The 22,599-nt window shown below is 43.7% G+C and overlaps 1 protein-coding gene across 3 annotated transcripts in view; it reads left to right on the forward strand.

The window, feature by feature from the left end:
* Positions 1-22,256, forward strand: part of setd5 (SET domain containing 5) — a 30,903-nt gene extending 8,647 nt beyond the window's left edge. The window contains exons 2-25 of one of the 3 annotated variants that reach the window (XM_023955057.1): positions 6,409-6,657; positions 7,600-7,702; positions 7,990-8,246; positions 9,289-9,347; positions 9,434-9,621; positions 9,707-9,745; positions 9,825-10,097; positions 11,994-12,142; positions 12,248-12,365; positions 12,457-12,566; positions 12,636-12,885; positions 12,979-13,062; positions 14,202-14,351; positions 14,439-14,804; positions 14,878-15,138; positions 15,592-15,709; positions 15,789-16,018; positions 16,265-16,321; positions 16,394-16,858; positions 17,152-17,223; positions 18,626-18,912; positions 19,031-19,146; positions 19,237-19,325; positions 20,688-22,256. In XM_023955057.1, coding sequence (XP_023810825.1) covers positions 6,587-6,657; positions 7,600-7,702; positions 7,990-8,246; positions 9,289-9,347; positions 9,434-9,621; positions 9,707-9,745; positions 9,825-10,097; positions 11,994-12,142; positions 12,248-12,365; positions 12,457-12,566; positions 12,636-12,885; positions 12,979-13,062; positions 14,202-14,351; positions 14,439-14,804; positions 14,878-15,138; positions 15,592-15,709; positions 15,789-16,018; positions 16,265-16,321; positions 16,394-16,858; positions 17,152-17,223; positions 18,626-18,912; positions 19,031-19,146; positions 19,237-19,325; positions 20,688-21,143 — 4,368 coding nt within the window. In that variant the 5' untranslated portion in view covers positions 6,409-6,586 and the 3' untranslated portion in view covers positions 21,144-22,256. The remainder of the gene's footprint in view (positions 1-6,408; positions 6,658-7,599; positions 7,703-7,989; positions 8,247-9,288; positions 9,348-9,433; positions 9,622-9,706; positions 9,746-9,824; positions 10,098-11,993; positions 12,143-12,247; positions 12,366-12,456; positions 12,567-12,635; positions 12,886-12,978; positions 13,063-14,201; positions 14,352-14,438; positions 14,805-14,877; positions 15,139-15,591; positions 15,710-15,788; positions 16,019-16,264; positions 16,322-16,393; positions 16,859-17,151; positions 17,224-18,625; positions 18,913-19,030; positions 19,147-19,236; positions 19,326-20,687) is intronic. The other 2 variants (XM_023955058.1, XM_023955059.1) reach the window with 2 other exon arrangements.
* The last annotated feature ends 343 nt before the right edge of the window (positions 22,257-22,599 follow it).

Raw genomic sequence — 22,599 nt, forward strand, 5'->3', positions numbered from 1 at the left:
ATGGGATGGAGTCTGAAGGTCTTGGGGTGGGGGGTGTCTGTCATATGACTGGATTGAGCATTCCGTCCAGGATCTGTCACTGTTTCTATATAGAAAATCCTGGACACTGGGTCAAACATCAACACAACTAGTTGGTTCTGAAAAACAGTGTTCGTTATTTGGGTATTCATGGTGAGAGACAACTGGTTTGGTTAACATTTTTATATTGAGTAACTAAATGTCTCACTTTACCAAAAATGCTTTTGTTGGCTTCTGACCAAGGAGAGGGAAGGCATGAAATCGGGTAGAAATCAATGTTGTTTCTGTTGTTACTTACTTTGCCATCATTGGCTTTGTAGACTTCAGATCATTGAAAGACTAAAACTATTACATTTGTTTCAGAAGTTTTTTTAGGTCTTTTATTTTGTAAGAGGTATCATGGATAATTCTCTTTACCCTGCTTCTTTTTGATGGCTTTGATTATTTTTTATCAACCACAAAGCTAAACTTTTGTACATTCAGAATTACCTTTTATATTTTTATCTTAACATTTATATTTTAGAAATACATCTACAGTATTTTTTTAAAACAAAGGTGTAGTGATGAATTAAAGTTCTACCCCAGTAATTTTTATTCTGCTTCCAACAGTTATGCAATGATCTTATAATATACAGCACATCAAATTAATAGGACGAAGCTAACACATTTTTATTATTATTGTCGTGATCATGCTGATTGTTCTGATCCCTTATCCTGGCCTTCTGGTTGAGAGCAGCACTGGCTCTTTGTAGATGCAGCATGTATGTGTGTGTGTGTGGCATTGAAAACAATGGACAGCTCAACCCCTCCCTTCTCGTGTTCCCAAGTAGGAAGTACCATTGCTTCCTGATACGAGCACCGCCGGGTTGAAACCAGTCCACAGTGATTGGTCTGAGTCACTCTGAGTCATCGTATCTATGGCAATTACTATCGCCATTGCTATAGATATGATGACTCAGATTTATTCGGGCCAATCACTGTTGACTGGTTTCAACATGGAGCCGCCAGTATCAGGAAGCAATGGTGAGGCATTTTGCCTCATTTTGCAATAGCCAGAAGTAAGGCTTTTTTCTATGAGTGACGCCACAATTCGATTCGTCTATTGTTTTTACAGTCTATGGTGTGGGGGGCTGGTGCCATCTTGCTGTACTGGATATCTTGTCAATGTTTTGTTAAGCCAAATGGACATTAACGATGGTCATTATTGTCGACCTGCAGCTTTAAGGAAACCTGGTTATGTATGTTAAAAAAAAGACTGTTTATCAGTAATAGGTGTTAGCTGTAATGAAGCAAATTTATTTTGCATGAAGTTCCCTTCTCTTCTGACGATAAAGCCATGCTTTTACCCCATCAGATGAACACTTGGACAAATTCAAGTGTTCTTTATTGTTACTTTTCTATAACCGCTTTATGTTGGACATTGTCATTTAATTAATGTATTTACATTTTTATAGATTTCTGTTGTTTTGGTGAGAAATTCTACGGACAGTATGCCCACCTTTCCAGCAGTCTTTGTATCAACAACAAACTTAATTTCAGGAAAGAGTTTTTTTCCCCTCTCTAAGTTTTTTTAAGTATTTAAAGTAATTTATTTTAAAACCAATGAAATTTAAAGACCATCTGCTTGGGACTGGGTATCATCCAAAAGCTTTAGTACCGACGCTCATACAAGTTTAATACCTGTCGGTGAATACTACAGTAAATAATATCTGGACTGCCATAATATTGCATTTTAAAAACACAGGAGCAACAAAAAGTCCTGCTTTTACTCTTTAATAATTATTTTCTGTTACCCAAGGAACCTTAGCTTTTCTCCTTCTCTGTTCTTTATTGCGTACATTAAACATTTCATGCAAATGGGTCGACGTAAAATATAAAATAGTATCAAATATGTTTGGAGTTTTGCGTATTTTGAATATTTTTGTTTATTTTCTATCCTTTTAAGTATGGTTGTTTTGTTTAAATCTGAGCTTAAATGTAAAGAATATTGAAACAAATAGTGAAAAATGTTTTAAAGAATTGTCTTAGAATAAGTGTTGCTTTTTTCATAAAAATGTTTTGGGCCTGGTATCTCAAGCTTTTATTTTTATTCTGTAATAACTGCTATTGTCAGTAAAGCTGCTTTTTATTTGGAAATAATAAAAAAAAAATGGTTTAAGTAAAAGCCGGAAGTTTTAGTGCCGTGTGACATATTGTGATTACCCAATAGTTTCCAACCTAAGATAAAACATCAAAGGGTTTGCTGATTATGTCATTATCGTCTTCCTACGTGTTGAGTCTGAATCATTCCAACGTTCTTCTGTCTTCAATCTTGTATTTTTCCTTTAGGTTCACCAGCACATTCATATCATTATCGTTGACTTGGACAGTCCTGTTAGACGGCATAGCTTCACTGTGAAAGTTGATCTTCAAAAACAAACACATTTTTATTATTGCTGCTTGTCTGTAAATTAATATATGATCTATTTAAAATGGATTTAAAATATTATTATAGGATTTATTTCCCTCTTTTTAATTAATTTTGTGGGAATCGAAACTCAGTTTAGCAGAAATCCCAGTTACAGAATGAACTTGATGTTTGTCTACAGGTTGAGCAGTCTGGTTCCCAGCTGTTTAAATGTCTTAAAAATAAAAATATTAAGACATAGATTTAAAAAATCATGTAAATATTATTTTCTAGAGACTCAGGGTTTTATAAAGCATGGAGAATTTAAAAAAAATACCCAAAACATTTTGTATTCCACTATTTTTCTGCTAGCTATCTCTATTACTTGTTGTTATTTATCACTATTTTAACATTTAGACAATTGTCGAGGCTGTTGTTCTTTGAGGTTAAAATGCTAAGTACTTTATAAATAAAATGTGATAATTATTTCTAAACACTGAAATATTCATAGCCTTTGGATTTGCCATGTGATTTCTGTAAGCATGAAGGCGCTCATAAGCTTCTGGTGCTGTGATTGGTAGAAAAAATCTTGGTTTGACTCGGTACCATCAGTCATCATTGTTTCTGGAGCCTTTAGAACCAGCAACCATGGAACCCAGAGATCAAAGTAACCTTTTTGTATTGCTTCATGGACTCTCAACAGTGAGGGTTTGGGGTAAAATACCACTACTTGAGCCTCTCCTGCAGCATCTATTTTCATGATTTTTTTTTTTGGCCTGAATAGTCAATATGTTCCAGGATTGAAGACAGTTCAGCACGAATAGGAGACTTCCTTTCCCTCGTCTGAAAATGATGTCTATAAGCTATATGTACTGCCAAATTATTTTGTGCCTTTTGTTTGCAACAAAACAAGTCGCTCTTATTGGCTCCTATTTTAGAAAGTTTGTCAGCACCGTTTGGCTTCCATAGCTGAAATTTTACTTATGTATGTAAATAAAGTTTTTAACATTTTAAACTATTAACTTGTCATAAAAGCTAACTGGAATTTCTTGTGCAACGTACTTTCGATATGAATACTTGTTTTAAAAAAATCCTTCTTTCATTTTTAGACTAACAAAAAACAAAAAAAGATTTAAAAATACAATATGAAACTCCATTAACCAAACTTATTAGATGATTAGCAGTGAGATGATTGACCATTTAGCTCCTCATTTATATTATAATTTTTTTATTTTTTAATTTGACTTTACTAAAGTAGTAGTAAGAGATGCAATTAAACCATTTATCTAAACTTCACTACAGGTATCAGTGGTGGGCTAACCTAAACGTTAGCTTGTAGCATCACCAGACCTTTTTATTTTGAAAACCAAAAATAAAAGTTTGCTTTAAAAATCTTCATTTAGGTCATTTGAAGTTTTTGTTGTGGCTACACAAAATAATAAATTCTAGCTACATATGAACTTTCCGGCCTCTTTACAATGTTTAGTAGTGTACGATGCATACTAATGTTTGTAATCTTTTTTGCTATTATTAAAGGATTAAAATTTTTCTGTCTTGCAAAGCTTGGAGTTGATTTGATTACATGACTGTAGAAATAAACATTTATCATTACATATATCAATGAGTCTTTTAGTTTTTAAGTTGGTTTATTCTTACAATATATGCATTATTCATATTAAATAGTGATAGTGGAAATGCAGAAACAAATGCTGAAAGAAGGGAAGTGGTCTAGACTACATACCGGTAGGTGGATATGCCTCCTGCTGTATATTTAAATGGAAGGTGCTCCAGATATGCTTTGCTTGCACATCCTCACCCACGCAGGTTTTCACCAGAGGCCCACAAGCTCCAGATGTGTTCAACCTCACACAACACTACACAAGTGTGTGAGGATTGCTTAAGACGCAGTGCGACCATGAACAGCTTTGGATGGAAAGACTCTCCATCCTGAAGGATCCATGTTCTGAAGCCAGTTGTTTTATTTTTGCATTTGAACAGAACTTACAGGTTTTGAAAAAATAAGAAAAGAAATCAGTCAGATTATAAGCAATAATCAAAAGTACCATATTTTCTGCAACCAGACGGAATAGATGTGGTGTTTTATCTGTCAAAGGAACCAAATGGCTCGGTGTTCTTTGTCAGTGAAGCTGGCCTGCATGTAACACAAAAAAACATTTGCAGAGGAAGGAGAGAAAGGAGGAGGGTTGTCTCTGTGGCTGTTAGGCTGATCTGTCCCTCCTCCAAAATGGCCTCTGCTGCTGAAGTGAAGACTTTGTTGAGGCCTCTAGTAATTTGAGCTTGGTATTCATGGCCAGACAAGCGAAAAAGGAAAGGAAGGAGGTGGAAGGGTGGGGAGAGAGAGAAGGGAAAGAAAGGCTTTCCTTCTTTATATGGAATCTACCTCCTCAGTTTTTTCCATCTGCTCTGTTTGGAAGAGCGCCTTTCTGTTTGAAAAAGATAGGAAGCAGCCCTGTGGCTATTTTTGGGAGGCACATTTCTGATAAGGCACTTAATGGGGCAGCTAATGTCCTCCGCAGGCCGTCTATAAATGTTCTTCTTTTTCTGAGCCGGTCACTGGAACAGGAACTCGATAAGTGAAGCTTAAAGCTGTTGCAAAACCCAACTTTTGGTTCATGCCAGCCTCTAACTTGGTGCAGCTTTTGCAACGTATTTTTTTATGTTGGAGTGTACCATAAAATACTGTGCAATATTAAATTAAACAAGTAGATTATAATTTATTGGTCAGGACTTTTCTGTTTATGCCATTGAAATGAATTCAGCTCATATTTCTATCATGGGGAGATTTTTTTAAATATATTTTTGTTTTGGGGCACAACAGAATAACAACAGATCATGCTTCATGGTCTTTTGCACAGATATGTTTGGACCGACCGGTCCATGTATAGGCTTGGATGAGGTTGATTCTGGATTGGATGGTGATCCGGATCTCCCCCATCCTGCTCAGGGTGCCCAGGTGCTGGGGGGGGTTTAACTCTTGTATCCATGGAGGCTCAGCAGGAATGTCATGCCTCCTGCTCCGGCTCTCTGCATCCTCTGCTCTGTTGTGCTTGTGCGTGGTGCTGCTCAGGTAAACCCTGACAGAAAAGCCCCGGCGGGGTGGGTGTACGGCACAAACTACCCTCTTTAGGGGATTGGAGCTTAAAAGAATGTGGAGTTTGGGGGAGTGCAGGTCACTGTTTCAGTGTGCTCACATGATGAGGGGGGTGGAGCCTGGCGGAGGATGACTCATCCCTTCAGGTATTTGGATGCAAAGCGCCACCTCCTGGTTATGCCTGTCTCATTAGATAAACTCTAAATCCCAGGTTGTTTCTTTCTGCACAAACCCCTCCCCCCAGCCGTCCTGCCGCGTACATTAGCAGTTCATATTTTTGTCATGTGCTGTGACTGCAACTTCATGACGCCTTCATTGATGGCATGAGTCAGCAAAGCTGCAGTTTTGATTTGAACAGTTCTGCTGGAATTTCCCCTCTGTGTTTTCAGACGTTTGCTCCTTTCTCACTGTTCCAAACACAAGTAGCTTCATGTTCCTCTGATCTTCAGAGAAAGCTTTGCACGTAGTAACAATTTATCATCTGCTCCCCATTTTTCCAATATTTTGCAATTATTAAAGATATTTTTTAAGTAGAATGGCCGCTTAACTCTGGTACTACTAAACTTTATTTATCTTCCATCTAACACACTCAGTATTTTGGGATTTAGGAAAACGAATAGTTCATTTGGAGTTTATAAAAAAAGATCAACACAAACCCTGTCAGTGAGTTCCTCCTGGTATTGATCCATTTATTTAGCTCAGCCCTTGCTTGTTCTGTAATAAGGGAGTTTTTGCTCTCTGTATTAGGTTTTACAACCCCCCCAGCAGGACTGCCCCCCTCCCTGTCCATTCTGAAAGGCAATTTCAGTTTCACAGACAGTCTGGTACATTGTGATGTCATTTGTTGATCATAACCATCAGACTCATGTTTTCTCTGGGTTTTCCTCCTCAGGCCCCCCCCATGAGCGTCGGCTGTGGGCTGCGGCACAGCGGCGCCCCCCCCCAGGAGACGTCTGTTGCTCTAGACTGGACCTCGTGATTTTTCTCCCTCGTCCCATCCTGTTCCTCCTCTCCCCCTCCCCCTTCTCCCCTCCTCCCCCCCCCTCCCACGCGTCGCTGTGCTGGACGTCATGAGCATAGTAATCGCGCTGGGAGTCACCACACCTGAGACGTCTTACTCCGATATGGCTGCTGGATCCGAGTAAGTGATTCTTGTCCGCTTCAGCAGACGGTGTCCTAATGCGCCTGTTCCTCTGAGCAGGGCATGTTTGAGCCCAGCTCCCTCACACAAACAACACTTATCACAATCTGAAAATATAGCTTTAAGTAAAAGGAGTGTGTAACATGCAAGGCATTCTTAGGATAGTTGTTTTTTTCAGTAGGTAATAATGTCTTTTTATATTCTTTATGATGGCATTATTAAAGCTCCCACCAGCCTTTGTCAAACTGGATTTAATCCAATGCTTGATGACTTAAAAATATTCAAATCTTTTATTAAAATGTCTTCCGAGCTCGTTTTACAAAACTGTTATTAACTATTAACTATTATCAAGTCACCATTGTTACCAATATTCAAACCCAGGTCTTTAATTGGCCCCACAGCTCCATCTTTGACATTTCTGTTTTTCTAGTGAAATTACAGTTTTCTAGTTTTTGGTTATTTTAACTTGTTGAAAGTGAATTTTGTTGTGAAGCTTTTTGCTGTGTTTGGTGTAACAGGCGGAAAGCTCCTGCCCGGACCATTTCAGCTTTTAGTGTGCTTACTTTGGAAAGAGCTCTCTTGGATTGGCTGCAGCCTCTCTGTACCTGACTGAAGTGGGCAGAAATACAGCTACGTCCCTCCTTCCAGCTTCACTTTTGGCCTAGTCCGGCTTTCTCTCTTACATGAGCCAGAACGGCACCTGCGCAGTTCTGAGAACTGCGATGCTTTAAATAGATCCTTTTCTGTTTCTGCAGAGCGGAAATGTAAAATGGCCAGAGCCTGGAGAAGGGTAGAGGAGTTGAATAACACAATGACAGGCCACATTCTTAAAACTAGGCAGAATTTCACCATGAAAGTTTGGCGCCACCTGCTGATTGGTCTCTGTAACAGCAGAAAGTGTCCTGCACGGATGACATTCTTTATTTCTCTACATCTTTTCAGCCCTGAGTCAGTTGAAGCGAGCCCTGCAGTGAATGAAAAAAACTTGAACACCCACAGCTGTGGGAGCGCACAGAGTCATGGGTATCGGGGACTACCATATACTGTGAGTTCATAACGCTCTGTTCTGATCAGAGCATTTCTTATTTATCAAGCATCATCAGTTTGTTCTAAAAAAGAAAGCTACTATATGATCACTTTAAAAATCTGTTTTTGTTTTTAATGTGAAAAAGTAATTTGTTTTTAACATGTATTTAAAAAGTAAAGTTTGTGTAGCTGAGACTGCCTTCTGATTATCAATGTCTAAAATGTTTACATGCCTGTTTTTTGCCCTCATTTTCATTTTTCTCCATTTTCCGTTTCCCCTTTTGCCTGAACACCCGTTGTTTGAAGATGCAACAGTCTTCCGTTGTGTGTTGTCAGGATCACAACTATGGCGCACCCCCTCCCCCCACCCCACCCGCCTCTCCGCCCTCCCAAACCATCATTCCCCGCATGGAGCTTAACGGCGTGGTGCGCAGCTCCCTTTATCCCAAATCCACAGAGGAGCACTCTGCCGACAGCGAGAGCTCCTCTGAAGAGGACGGCTCCCCCTGGTGCCACTGCAGCCTGTCGCCAGACGGGCTGCTCGTCAAATGTGACAACTGCAGGTGGGAAACGGATCCAGAACCGACGCACATCTCTATGAACACAATCGGCGCAATTCTGGTCACCAGATGTCTGGGTAGCAGTTCTCAAAAGCTCAACTGTTCTAGAGGAAAACTTCTCTTAGTTGGACCCTGAGCGTTAAGAAATGAAGGAAGGAATCACGCCAGGATTTAAAGTCCCACTCCGATCCTTTTTTCATTTATTGTCAAAGCGTTCCCAGGAAACAGGCTCTGTAAACAGGCTCTCCGGCTAGATTGTACCCCATCACAGCCTCAATCTAACATTACTAATGGTGAGCACTACTGGAGCTATCCAGCCGTACAGTTTTGAGCCAGATTCCAGCTCAAACGAGGAAAACAAAGGCATGCATGGATCTAATCGTCTACAAGTGGATACATCAGAATGGAGTGGAGCAGGAAGCTTGTGGCCCACCCAGCGTATTTTCTATGTAACAAATACAATCTTTTTCAAACAGCATGTTTGTCTGCTCCTGATTCACAATGAGTTGAATAAAGAAATACTCAGAAATGCTATTTTTAGCCTAATTTTCTGTATTCATGTCCTCCATAAGAAAAATGCCACAAGAACATGTTATAAACACCACAAACACTATTTTCATCGGAGTGGGTCTTTAAATAATCATAACATAAGCCGACGTTTCACATTCGATTCACATGAAGGTATGGCACACATCAGTGAGCTTTCAGCTGCAGAGAACATCAGGACTATGAAGGCAAATCTGGCAAACAGGAAAGGTTTCCATCAGGTTTGGAGACCCAGATCCTGACAGTTCTAGTGATGGCCATCCAAAGTAAAACCAAGCAATTACTAAAAGTATAACTTGATTCTTCTGTAAGTTTATTGCATAAATGTCGCTGCTAGCAGACTAAATGCTAAATGTTGTCAGGATTAAATAAGTGACAAGAGATATGTTTTTGTGTTTACTCCTGCAATATTATTTTGTACAATGTGGGCTCAAATAGGGTGAAGAGCTGCAGACTTTCTGTGATGCGATTGAGCTCAGCTGCTATGGTTCTGTTGCAGGGAGCTGGACAGGAGGAAAGGAGCTGAGGGCTTGCACAGAAAAACTGAGAACGTTTCCGGTACGCCGGCTCACTCTCAGCCACCCTGCTGGAAAAAGTGCACAAATCCTTCTTGTGCTCAGAGTTGAACCTTTGTTGTCTTACAGTTGGGGAGAGCAGCGCCACGGAGAGTGGTGATGAGGAGGTGTCCCCCTCAGCCGTCTCGTACACGGCCACTCAGCACACACCCACCAGCATAAAGCTCACGGTCAACCGGGTCAAGAGGAGCAAGTCCAAGAAGAGGAAGAAGAGTGCGGAGAAGTCCCGCGGGACTCCAAAGGAGAAGAAGGTTAAGGTGTGTTTCTAGGTTATCGGGCTCCTTGAGGAGCAAAAGCAGAGAAACCTTCAGTTGTTTATTTACATTTTTTTTTGTCTTTCAGGCTTTTAGAGAGGGTTCTAGAAAGTCCATGAGGATGAAGGTACATTTTTCTAAAGTGGATATTTGTATTTCGCTCCTGTAACTTCTGTGGATTAAACTGCACCTTCTATGTTGATCAGAACTCCACATCAGAGGCAAGCGGCGTGGACGAGAACACAGCAGAGGGCTGGGAGAACCGAATCCGACAGTGGACGGACCATTACGAGGAGGCTCTGGCTAATCAGTACAGTGCAGACATCCAAACGCTGCTCCGCCTTTACCGTGCCGCCTCCTCCACCACTGAGAGCGGTGCCACTACGCCTCCTTCTAGCACAGAGCTGCACGTTGCTATGGACACCATCAACCGTACAGAGCTGGCCTGCAACAACACGGTGCTGGGCTCACAGATGCAAGTATGTCCCTTCAAAGCCACAAGAAAAGGGATTTGTTTGTTTCAGTTTAAAAAAAATCTTAACTCCAGCTTCTTATACGCATTTTTGGCGATTCCAAATTGAAGATGAGAACACCACCTCGGACCCATCTGAAACGTAGAGACTCAACCTCTGTGACTTGCTTTATGCAATCAAACTAATACAGTTGTGTTTAAAAAAAGAATTGGCACTCATGCGGTTCAGTCACAAAATTCACCTCTTCTCAGGAAAATAGTCCAATTTGCAAATGTTTTGGAATTCATGTGTTGTTTTCATATTGGTAGCATCCACTTTGGAAAAAAACACAACTGAAATCAATCATTTCCTGTTACCATGAATGAGTTTCTTGCACCTCAACACAGGATTTTTGAACTTGTGTTTTGCAAGCCGAAGTGCTTCAAGAGACCTTTTCACCTGTGATTTATGCATGTATGTATTTATAACTGTTTAATAGAGGTGTTGTCCTGGTCCTTTGCCACAGCGGTTCCTTTTGTTGATGGATGTGTGAGTGTGAGTGAACACTACCGTACCCTGAGTCTGCAGATCAGCTTGCATTTGTTTGGACGTTTATCAGGGTTTTTTATTCAGTTTAAATAGTTTTTTGTTCACTTTTCACTTCCATCTACATCCAGGAAGTAAGCAGGATTCTGGTCCAATAGCTCCACTCAGCTGGGTCTTTAGTTACTTTTTTATGTAACTCGTATGGAAGTATTTTGTTAGGTGAAGCAATTTACTGAACACAACAAAATGATTTTTAAACTAATATAACAAAGCACAATCCTGCAATCCTAAGGAAAGTGGATCAGCCTCGGGTGCTAATCCAATTTTTACTCCCTTGATGTTTCTGGAAATACAGCGTTCCCTTGTTTATCGCAGGAGTTATGATGAAAAGCAACCTGCGATAGGTGAAATCTGTGAAGTTGGTCAGTTGTTTATTTGTTTTACAACAATGTTAGATGTTTTAAGGCTGTAAAACCCCTCACTACACACTTTACAAGCAACTCTTCTCTAAAACAGACATGAACATTTTCACACTTTCCTCCTCTGTTTACACTCAAAAGTTCTAACTTTATCGAAGAAAAATTCTAGTGTAATAGAATGAAAACAAAGATCTGACTGTGATTGAAGATTTCTGTGAAATTATTTTATTGAACGCCTTCTGTACAGGTCTACAGAATAAGGGGATTGATTGATTGAAAAGGGCTACAGCCAATCAGGACGCAGAAGACGATGCGCGAGAAAAATTAACCGAATCTGTAAAACTGCACTAAAAAGTTCTGTGAAATGCTGAGACAGTGAAAGTTGAACCATGATATAGCTGGGAAACTCTGTATTCACCGTCTTCGGGCAGTCTCTTCTCCCCGTTGAGCCCAGATCCTGTTCTCCATCATGAAACACTCAGACAGAAAGAAGAAACGGATGGGTTGTTACCGGTCATACAACTGAATCATTTTCTGTATGTTAGCGGTCTCTTTATCTTCAGGGCTCTGACACTTTTATCATTGGTCTGTTTTTAGCACTTTTCATGTTTTTGTCTATACGTGAACGGCTCCATGTTCGGTCAACAATATACACGGTTTTTAGATTTTGTTTTTTTTAAAGAAATCATCTTTAAGAATGTTCAGTTTCTGCCTGAATGTACCTAAGGCACAGTGTGAGCACAGATAAAGAAAAATGAACATTTGTCTCTGCGTAGCCAAGGCTCACCTAACAGAACAATTCTGTGGAGATAAAAACAAAGTCGTTCTTAGACTGCTTTGGTTCTGCTTCATATTATTTTTGTAAATAATGTGATGATTGCATCTAATTGCTGCGTTCCTCTAAACGTCTGTATATAATGTCTCCTTAGTGAATTGATTTGTGTGGGTCTGTCGGCAGCTCCAGCTGGGCCGCGTCACGCGGGTCCAAAGACATCGGAAGATCCTTAGAGCCGCCAAGAACCTGGATCCAGACACGCTCATCATCGAGTACCGCGGCAAGGTCATGCTCAAGCAGCAGTTTGAGGTCAATGGGCACTTCTTTAAAAAGTAAGCGCACGCCACTCTCACGCTGCTGCTGAAAGTTGCCAGCGAGTGCGTCTGCAGGAACTTTGTGCATAAGCCACCTTCAACTGCATCTCTAATATCTCCCAGGCCTTATCCCTTCGTGCTGTTCTACTCCAAGTTCAACGAGGTGGAGATGTGCGTGGACGCCAGGACCTTCGGTAACGATGCACGCTTCATCAGGAGGTCGTGCACACCCAACGCCGAGGTCAGCAAGCAGCTGCTGTCACTGCTGTTGTTGGCTGATGTCAGAGTAGTCTTTGGTTGATGAAAGGAAACATTTTTCTTTTCATCTGCAGGTTCGACACATGATCTCTGATGGCATGATCCACCTGTGCATCTATGCTATCAGTCACATTTCTAAGGACTCTGAAGTCACCATTGGTTTTGACTATGAGTTCAACAGCTGGTGAGTCCTGCCCCCCACCCTCACCCCTTTTAGTGAGAAACTTTGAAGTAATTTTTTTTCCTTCACTAGTGACTATAAAGTGGACTGTGCCTGTCACAAGGGCAACCAGAACTGCCCGGTGCAGAAGCACAATCTGAGCCCCAGGGACGGCTTGATGGTCTCCCCCAACCTTCCTCCCCCATCTGCTCTTGTTGGAGCTGAGACTCGTCGCAGAAAAGCTCGGAGGAAAGAGCTGGAGGGCTGCGTGGCCTCCGACGCCAACAACACAGCTAGTCAGCAGCTGGAGGCCAAGGATCATCTGGGAAGCAGCGATGCAGAGGTGGTTTTGAGTGGATCCGATTCACCTCCGTCTGGGTCTAAATGAATCGATATCTAAAGGGTTTGCTGATGTTCTGTTTTCATTCACTTTTAGGAAAAACTCTTGGATGAGACCAAGTTGGAAGATGGAGAGGAAGGCGAGGTGGATGAGGATGGAGTGAACCTGTCCAACAAAAAAGTATGTTGTTTTTTCCAATCTGACTAAACTGGTTTCAATTGCTCAGATCCTAAAAGGAACCACTTTACAACCTCAAGAACCAGGAATTATTTAAAAAAAAAAAAAAACTTCCAGCCTTCAGGGTAAACGTGTAGTGAGGAGGTGCAGATGCTTGTCAATGTTTGGTCAGAGAGCAGTATTAGTACTTTGTAATATTTCCAGGGGCTTTGGTTCTCTAAGTTCAGCAAGTGAAAGCAAACAAGACTAGATGAAGAGAACTCTTTTGAGCATTCCTGCATGATTCAACTAGACCAGGGGTTCTCAAAGTGCGGCCTGGGGGCCAATGGCGGCCCGCCTAAAGATTTTTTTGTGGCCCTCAATAAAAGAGAGCCAGAGCAGGTTCCTTTGAGGAAAAACGTTGTGTTGGCGAGAAGAAAAGGCGCTTTCAAGCTAAGTGGACAAATGCTTACTTTGTCATATTTCAAGGGCTGGATAGAGTCATGTGCCTTATCTGCAAGCAGGTAAATGCAAAAAGAATTCAAAAAAAATCGTCACTATGTTGCATCATAAAAACTATGACAAATTTACCGAAGCAATCAGCTCCAACAACTACGAGGCTATGCTGCACACCAGATGTTCACAAAAATGGCTAAATCCATTGAAGCTGCTATAGAAGCTAGCTGCGTTGAGGCTTTGGAAATGGCCCGGCGTAGCAAATGTTTAAGTGACGGGGAGTTTGTAAAAGAATGTAAGCTGAAAGCAGCAGACATTGTTTGTCCAGAGCAAAAGAAAAAGTTTGAAGAAATAAGTATCACATGATACAATCAAGTAGAAGATCTGAGCAGCAACCTCTGACCAGATGGGAAAAACATCTGGATGGCTGGTTAACACTTGGTTAACACTTTTAAATAATGGTTAACACTTGGTCATTAAAGATATTGAAGATATTCAAAATAACCTTTTCTGTTTATCTGTTTTTTTCCCACACCAAAATTGGCCCGCAGTCTAATGTCGAGTTCCTAATTTGGCCCTCCGCTACAAAAAGTTTGAGCACCCCTGAACTAGACTGTTCCAGAAAGGGGGGGACCCTCCCCCCCCCCACTCCTCGAGTTTTTAATCACACAGCCATGCTTTCATGACACAGAGTCTGGTTTCTGTAGACCTTCAACAACAGGAGGAAGAGAGGAGGGGTTGAAGTAAAGCCTGAAGGTGTAGAGACAGAGAACGGGGCAGGAAATCCCTCAGGAGGCTCCACGGCGCCTCTTAATGTTGGAGTGGGGATCACCACACGAAGAACCACCTACATTACGGTCAGATAGAAGCATGGCTCCTGCTCGACGTGGTTCTGCGCGTTGCTTTTTTTTTCACTCATCTGCTGGGGTGTCATTTTCTTCCAGGAGCCCCCACCAGTTGAAGAGAAGAGCTGCTTACCGAACCCACCTGCTCCAGTTGTTCCCCCAAAACCCACCAGACCAACCAAGCCTCGACCAAAAAGCCGGATATCTCGCTACCGCTCCAGTTCTTCCCAGCGAGCCCGGCGGCAGCGGCAGGCTCTTGCCCAGCAGCAGGCAGCAGCAGCAGCAGCCTTGGCACAGGCGGCGTCCGTCCAGGCCGCTGCTCTCAGTGAGGAGGGATCTCAGGGCTCACACAGCGCTGAGCACGGCCACGGAGACTGCAGTGTAGTGGGCCATCACCCAGACGGAGACGGTCAGACCTTAAACAGCTTGAACCGAGGCAACCTCCGGCACCCGAAAACCAAGAAGGTCAGAATCATCAGAAAGGAATTTTGGGATTCTGCTGAACATGGCCGCCATTAAAGCTGCTTTTCCTTCGTAGTACCTCGTGACTGAGTGGTTGAACGACAAAATCCCAGGAGGAGATAAAGTTCAGCATGAAGTGTCTGCTGAGCGCCCCCTGAAGATCACCACTGACCCCACTGTGCTGGCTACCACGCTTAACATGCTCCCCGGCCTCTCCCACACCTCGCTCATCTGCACAGCGCCCCGACACTACGTTCGCTTCGGCTCGCCCTTCAACCCTGAGAGGCGCCGGCCCCGCCCTCTTCAACTTGATGGTACTTATGGCTGCTACAAGAAGGTAAACCTACAGCAGCATTCAGACTCTGTGCACCACTTTGAACACAACAAATGTTCTAGAAGTGGTCCCTGCATGGAGAATGTAACATTAATTTAGTCTCAGATCTTTGTTTTCTATATCAAAAAATACGTCTGTATGATATTTGTTTAATTCGAGCCATAAAAAGGAGCGAGAACCCCATTTCAGTCCTCGTAGTGTGATTTTAGATCCACTGTGGCCTAAACATTAGAAAATGTATTCAAATATTTTTAATGCTAATTAAGGACATATATATTGGGTGGATCCCATCTTATGTTGAATCCCAATGAGCTTGTAGTTCACTGGGGACTTTGTTTCTCTAACAGTTTAATGTTGTTTTTATGCTCCAGTATAAATAATTCTCCTAAAAGATGTTCACACAGAAATCTGTAAAATAATGCAGCAAAGGGTTGAATGTTGTGGCTCTTCATGCAGAGGTGGATCAAGCAGGTGGAGGATGAGAGCTGCTCTGCCAGCCTGGAGGACGGCACAGAGTCCACTTCCTCCCAGCAGAGCACCAGCAGTAGGTCCACACCCAACCCACACTGTGCAGGTAAGACCCATGCGCTCAGAAATCAAACCGTTTGGTTCGCTGCTTCACCTCAAAAATTATTTTCCGGTTAAAATCTCAGAGGTCAGCGCTCCAATTAAAAAGCGCCGCCATAAGTACATCAGTGAGAGGACGGCAGAGCCCTCAGACCACCTGCTCCAACCGCTGTCGCCCATCACACCACCACTTCCAGGGGACTCCCCTCACCCGCTGCTCCACACACCCTGTGGCACGCTGCTGTCCAATGGCCTCGTCTTCTCGCCCATGCCATCGCTGCCCACCAGCCGCTGCAACACGCCTCTGCAGTTTGAAGTAAGAACACGAAAGAGTGGAATAACCCACAAACCCAAAGAGACTTTTCCAGCAAAATGAGAAAAGATGCACTTCCTGTTATTCTGAAAGTTTGCGCGAAAGTTTCTAGGATGAAAAGTCTTTTTTTTTTTTTTTGAAGAAGAAACGGTTCAGTCTGTATTTGAAAGATTTATTAAACCTTGTTTCTGCTGTTTCCATTTTTTGGATTTGTTTCTAAGTTTTCTCGTTTTCAACCTGTCCCTGTAGAACATCTCCTCTCCTGAAGCCTCTCCGGTTCATCGGCCCGAGTCGGTCTCCCCTCAGGTTTGTGCCATCCTCCCAATACCAGTAGACTGGTTAGTCTTCTTCCTCTCATCTCTTTTGTCTTCCTCCCAGCTGTTTCAGGCTGATTCTGATGCCTCCAGGCCTCAGTTCCCAGATCTGTCCCTCCCCTCTACCCTGGAGAGCCCCGTGGCCACAACCTCAGAGGACTTTTCTTTTCCTGGGGGGGCTTCAAGCCAAGATTCCCAAGGCCCTTCATGTGCAGGGACCAGCTCGGCAAACCTGTCATGTCCTTCCTCTGACCCGCAGAACAGGGAGCAGGCCTTCAGGACAGAGTTCAACCTCATTTACACCTGCTCCCCCCTCAATGCAAACCTGGGGGCGCACCCTGAGCGCCGCCCCTCTCAGGTGGAAGGAGGCTTCTCCCCTGCCGACTTACACAGTTCCATGAGCGGACCGGGGCTGCTGGGAGATATGTGCTCGGGCTCCATGTCCCCATATATGGAGCATCATTACGGGCCGGCATTTAACGAAAGCAGCACGCCGCCACACCCCAGCAACCCCCCTCAGAGGAAAAAGGCAAGTTCTCAGGCTGTTGATTGTGATTTCTTTAGGTGAATCTTAAAGGTTTGATCCTGGAAACCACCATGATCTGCCCCCTCCCCTCCTGCTCTGTGCTTTTCTGTTGTCTTCAGCATTTCACCTGGACCGTCGTCAGGTCCGCCCCTTCCCCCCCAAACACAGCACTCACTTAAACTTGTGTTTCTGTATCTGAACTATAGCTTTAACCCCCCCCCCCCTCCTCCTTCCTCTGCTCTCCTCCTCACTGCTCCTCTTTGCCACGCTTCTCTCCCACTTTTCTTCCAAGGCAGAAGGCCCCCCAGCATTCCCTTAGTCTGCTGACAGGACAGGCAGATTTCCCGCCTTTAGGTGTAAGAAATATGGTGAATATTCTCCCTACGAATCCATCTAGAAGTGTGCATGTCAGTATTGTTTCCTTGCATCTGCATACAACACCCACCCATGCTCCAGCTGCTCCGTCCCCCTCCCGGCCCGCATTCAGTTCTGAACCAGGACTTTCTCCAGCCATGTGTGTCATGTTGGTGTGTGTGGTTCATCCATCCACGTTTGGGACCAAACTTCACATCTGTCACACTTTCACGACCACAGGACAACGAATACTCAAGTGTGCTTTGATGGATACTTTCATCCTGTTGAAAACAAGAAAAAACAAACAAACACTGTTATGTCTTTAATGAAAAAAATGGATCTTAAATACTATCTGCACTAATCTAGTTTTGCTAATCACCTAATAACATGTCATCATCCAAATATTAGCCTGTAGAGAAAATAACACCAGCAGCTGTTTTTTAACTGTGCTCCTTAAAAAAAAAACATCAGACAAAACCAGCTTTAAAGTTTTGGATTCTTTGTCGGGTCCAGCTCCTCATCATAGAGGCTCTGCAGCAGAAAGCTGTTCCCAGGATCTCCTGAGATGATCTTCTTCAGATGAAATGAAAACCAGAGAACAGCCACAGTTTGTTTTTAAAACAAGGCAGAACACAGAACCGGCCCAAATCGAACCCTGACTGAAGAAGATGGGCTCGCTTTAGAATAAGAGTCAGAGAAATTCAACCCAGGATACAAATTCTTGAAAAGACTAAATTGTAGTTTTGTCAAAGTGAAACATTTTTTAGTCCAAAAGTTCTTAGCATTGAAAGAACGCAAAGTTTATCTGAAGATGAAAGCAGTTTTGGTTCTATTGTAGGAACATGAAGACATTTGAAGTCCCTGATGAATAAACTACAGAAGAAAGCTTGAAGTTCAGAGAACAAACTGTAATAAGTCACAAAAAAACAGTTTTATGGTGAAACTTTAGGGTTTCTGGCAAAAAGCAGCAAAGACCCCGACCCTCAGATGCTAATGCACCCCCAGTCCGATTCCACTCATCCTGACAATTCATCCCTGCCTGTGTGGGGACCTCCCCAACCCCTTGCTGTCATGACGACATGAAGCTGGGGGAGAGCTGTCATTCTCATAGTGGGTGGTGGAGGTGGGTGTCGTGTCGTGGGTGTGGTTCAGATGATGCATCGTGGTGCGTCTGTGTGCCTGCCCCCTCCCCCCAGAGCTTCACCTGTCTGTGTACCTGTGCATCCTTCTGAGTCTTGTCAGGACGTGAGTACGCTGATGCAGAGGCCGTTTCCGTGGTGACGAGGCTGTTTTCAGGACTCCGGTGTGGTGCATGTGTTTTGCCATTGCTCCAAGTGTCAGTGAATGTGTCAGTGGGAGCGGTGTCTTCGCAGAAACGTACTGACGCCCCCTCCCTCCCTCCATCTGCTGCCTCAGGTGTCTCTGCTGGAATACCGGAAGAGGAAGCAGGGCGGCAGCCGTGACTCGGAGTTGGCTGGCAGCAGCTCTTCCACGGACGGTGCACACCCCCGTCCTGGCTCCCACTACAGAAACGACTCCCATCACACTCATTCCCATCAGCGGAGGCAGCCCCCGGCCTCCCCGAACACCTGCGTCAGCACTTCCAACCGCTCCCCCTCCATCCCTCAGACGGAGGAAGTGGGTCTGCCGGAGCATCACGCATCCTCACTAAAACCTAAGCTGCAGGACAGCAGCAGTCAATGGTGAGTGACGATGAGTTCAGGGACACCAGGACAAACTGATCAGAGAGTTTCTCCTGAATGCAGCGGTTCATTTTCTCTGCTTGTCATCTGACTGTCAATTCAATGCTTTTTCCCCAAGGATGGTCCCGACCACAGTGGAGCGCCTGAGGGAGGGCCAGAACCTGGAGCGAGTGCTGAGGAACTTCAAAATAGAGCAGATCTACAAGAGGAGCGGCTCCTCAGAAAGAGAAGCTGGTACGGCACGGTTTGAAGAGTAACATCTTTACCATTAAAAACAATGAAAAGGATGCAGTTTGCATATATGTGGATGAATTTTATGCTCAGACGCTGAGTGGTTTGAGGCGCATGCAGCACCTGTGGCCCCCTCCAGGAAGAGTCCTCACAGGTTCAGCCCTTCAGGCTTCTCCCAGCAGGTAAAAGGATGTTTTCACGTCTGAAAAAAACAAAGAAAATGTTGGGGCATTTGGTATAACATCAAATCACACCACCATTAATTGTCAATTGAATATTTTTTTAGAATTATATTAGAAGCATGATAAAGCGGAGACATCACATTAAAGCTCTGTATCGCGCTCCAGAGTGTGGCCAGGAAGTAGGTAGCTAATTAGCGTGGAAATGAGAGAGTTGGAAAGTGGAAAGAAAATATTTGAACACTAAGCTATAAACGACAGTAAGTTTTTGTCAGAGTAAAAATTAGGGATGGGCAATAAATCCATGCCAGTATCAATATTGGACGATATTTCAATAATTTGAGTTTATCGGTATCGGTCCATTATTTAAAGAATCTACCGATATTCTTCTAACTATTTTCAGAAACAGTTTATCTTTGAAATGTACGTTTGTCCCTTATAGATGGGGAAGTTCATGCCTACAGTCACAGTCCGTAATTGACTGTTTTCAGTTAAATGTTATTTTTGATAGCGATACATGTTGTTCCCAATAGGTCCCTGATCATGGAGAGTTTATGGTTTTCAGTGATTTTCAGAATTCAATAATTGATCTGAATGTTTACAGACATTATTATAAGAAAGTTCTAAAGTGATACTTGTTCCTATGAGATGCTTTGCCGTATGTATGGATGTCCAGTAAAATAAAACGTGTGCATTTCTAATAAAGACACAAAAGGAAATCTCTTTTCGTTACTGTAGACACTTAAGTATTGGGATCGGCAAATATCGCCTATAGGCTACAGTTGCAGGGGGAATATAGGTTAACGGTATCGGACGGAAAAAATTATATCGGGCCATAAACAGTAGAAATACTCATTTTGTCTTAAAAATACATTTCATGGTACTTCTATTCATTTATGTATTTTACTATCGTTATTGTTTTTCCCACTCCGATCATCTTTTGATCTATTAAAACATTTCCAGCATTTATTTTAATTATGATCATGCCCTTTTTACCCAAAAAGGACATAGTTTCTGCAGAGCAGCAGTATTTGATCAGAAATTTGCCTCTAAGTTAACTCTGCCCCCCTTCCCTCCCTGTTGAGCTCGGAGCAGAGACCTTGTCTCGCCCAACTTATTTTTTTGCATCACAAATAGAATTTAGTCTGCTTCTGATTCGCAACAATTTGAATAAAGAAATACTCAGAAATGCAATTTTGAGATTCGTTTTCTTTCTCCATCAGAAAAACACAATTTTCATGGCGAATTGTCTTTTAATCTTTTGTGCCTTATTGTGTGAACTGTAAAAACGTGTTGGTTGTCGATCACTTCCTGTCTAATGTGAAAAATGTTTTAGTTGTTGATCACTTCCTGTCTGTTTGTCAGGACGGTCAGCAGCAGAGCGACAGCCCTCTCCTCCTGCCGACGTCTCGCTCTCCGTTCCACGCCTCCTACAGCCCCTCATCAGGGCACAGCTTTTACCCCCTCCTGCCCTCCTCCCACCCAGGACTGTCCCAGGATCAGCCTCCCTCCTCCAGCCCTACCCCCACCTCCTCAGACTTGCGACAGCCAGCAGGTGGCGCACACCAGCAGGGCAGCAGCCACTTGAAACTGAGCCTGCCGGGCAGCGCCTCAGGGGGGGCTTCCAGAGGACAAGGACAGCAAATGGAGCAGGGTACCCCGGTCCCTGGAGCGGGGCAGCTAACTCGCAGCCTGAAGGCGGGGCTGCAGGCCAGCTCCACGCCGTCTGCAGCAACACATTACCCACAGCGGGGGGCGCAACAGTTCCAGCACTCGTCTCTGCAGGGAGCCAGCGTTCGGACGCAGTCGGGTGGTGTGTAGGAAGCCCACGGCTAAAGACTCCTGAGGCTGCAGAGGAGCCAGAACTTCTTTTCCTTTCTTTTCCGTTTGTGTTTTTGTTAAAAAAACTGGACCCCCCCCCCCTACCTTCAGTAGGACTCCAATCAGTGGAAGTTGTGATCCTCTTTGGTTATAAAAGGAAGTGCAGGTAATCATGTGTAACTTGAAATTGTCCTCAGTGTGCAGACAGATTGTACAGCCATGGTTGTCGTCATGGTAACTGGACAAACCCGTCAGGAGTTGCTTTTGTGTTGGGGGGGGGGGGGGGGTGACACTATGTGCTAGATTGTCAGTCCCCCACTACCCTCAGCTCAAGGCGTGGGTCTTGTCCTGCTCCACTGAACTGGTTTTGGTTTCCCCTGCTGTACTGGTCATGCACAGGTCTAATGGTGCTGCATCCTTTCCAAGAGAAGTCCACGTCTGCGCACTTTCACCTGCTCATGACGGAGGCGGGGCTTCACCAGACTGTGGCTTCATCCGGGAATCCGGACGTCTGCTTTTTTTCTCTGACCAATCTTTGCATTCCACGACTTGGAGTTTGGAGGGGGGGGCATTCGAACTGTCCACGCACCAAAACGCTGCTACACCCCACTCCCCCTCCCCACTCCCCCTGCCAGCTTCTCCTATGATCAGCAGATGCAGCTCTTTTAGAACTAGACACATCGTGGACAACCCCCCACCCCCAAACCTCTGACCTGCCACTACAAGCCCCCCCCCATTCAGGAGGGCCTCACATGACATGAATGTTTGACACGTTAAAGAGTGGAGACCCAAAATGAACCAGCACCTTAAACAGAAGATGACCTAAACTCGCGTTGGGATTTCTCTGAGTGCGCACAGAAAGAATGTGACGGACAGATTTTATTGTACACTGAATCCACGGTGCTCGTCCGCAGGGCCTAGCCGCCAGCCCCCGTCAGCTGCTTTGGAGGGAGTGTTATTGGGTTCCTTCAAAAACCAGACACGTTCTTTGTTTTGTAAAATGTTTCAGTTCTGTTTTTCACTTCAAAGTAGAAACTATTTCAATTGTTCTTTCAGAGATTTAAGAAGCGAGAGATGTAACACGTTTTGATAATAAAATAATCATGATGTGAAGGTGGTGTGCTTCATTTTAGAGTCCTCCTGAGGTCCTTTTCAGTTGGTCTGGTTCCTGCTGGGAAGAGAGGGCGGAGTAAACTCACCGTTGAAATTTAAAATCTTGATCATTGACTATAGAGCTAGAGTGTGATGTCACCCACAGAAAATGATTTACTTCCCCCTCAAACCAAATGAAGTCAATTAGGTCGCCATGTTTTCGCCATGTTGGAATGAGATGACGTCAATAAGCGGTAATTGGTCCAAGCCATTCTGAGTTATTGTTTCTTTGGTAAGCACTCGCCAATCAGGAATAAGCCTGTTGGAAGCCCACACCACTACTACTAGAAAGGGAATCAAGAGA

The sequence above is a fragment of the Oryzias latipes genome, chromosome 5 (assembly GCF_002234675.1).
Source record: "Oryzias latipes chromosome 5, ASM223467v1".
Taxonomy (NCBI): domain Eukaryota; kingdom Metazoa; phylum Chordata; class Actinopteri; order Beloniformes; family Adrianichthyidae; genus Oryzias; species Oryzias latipes.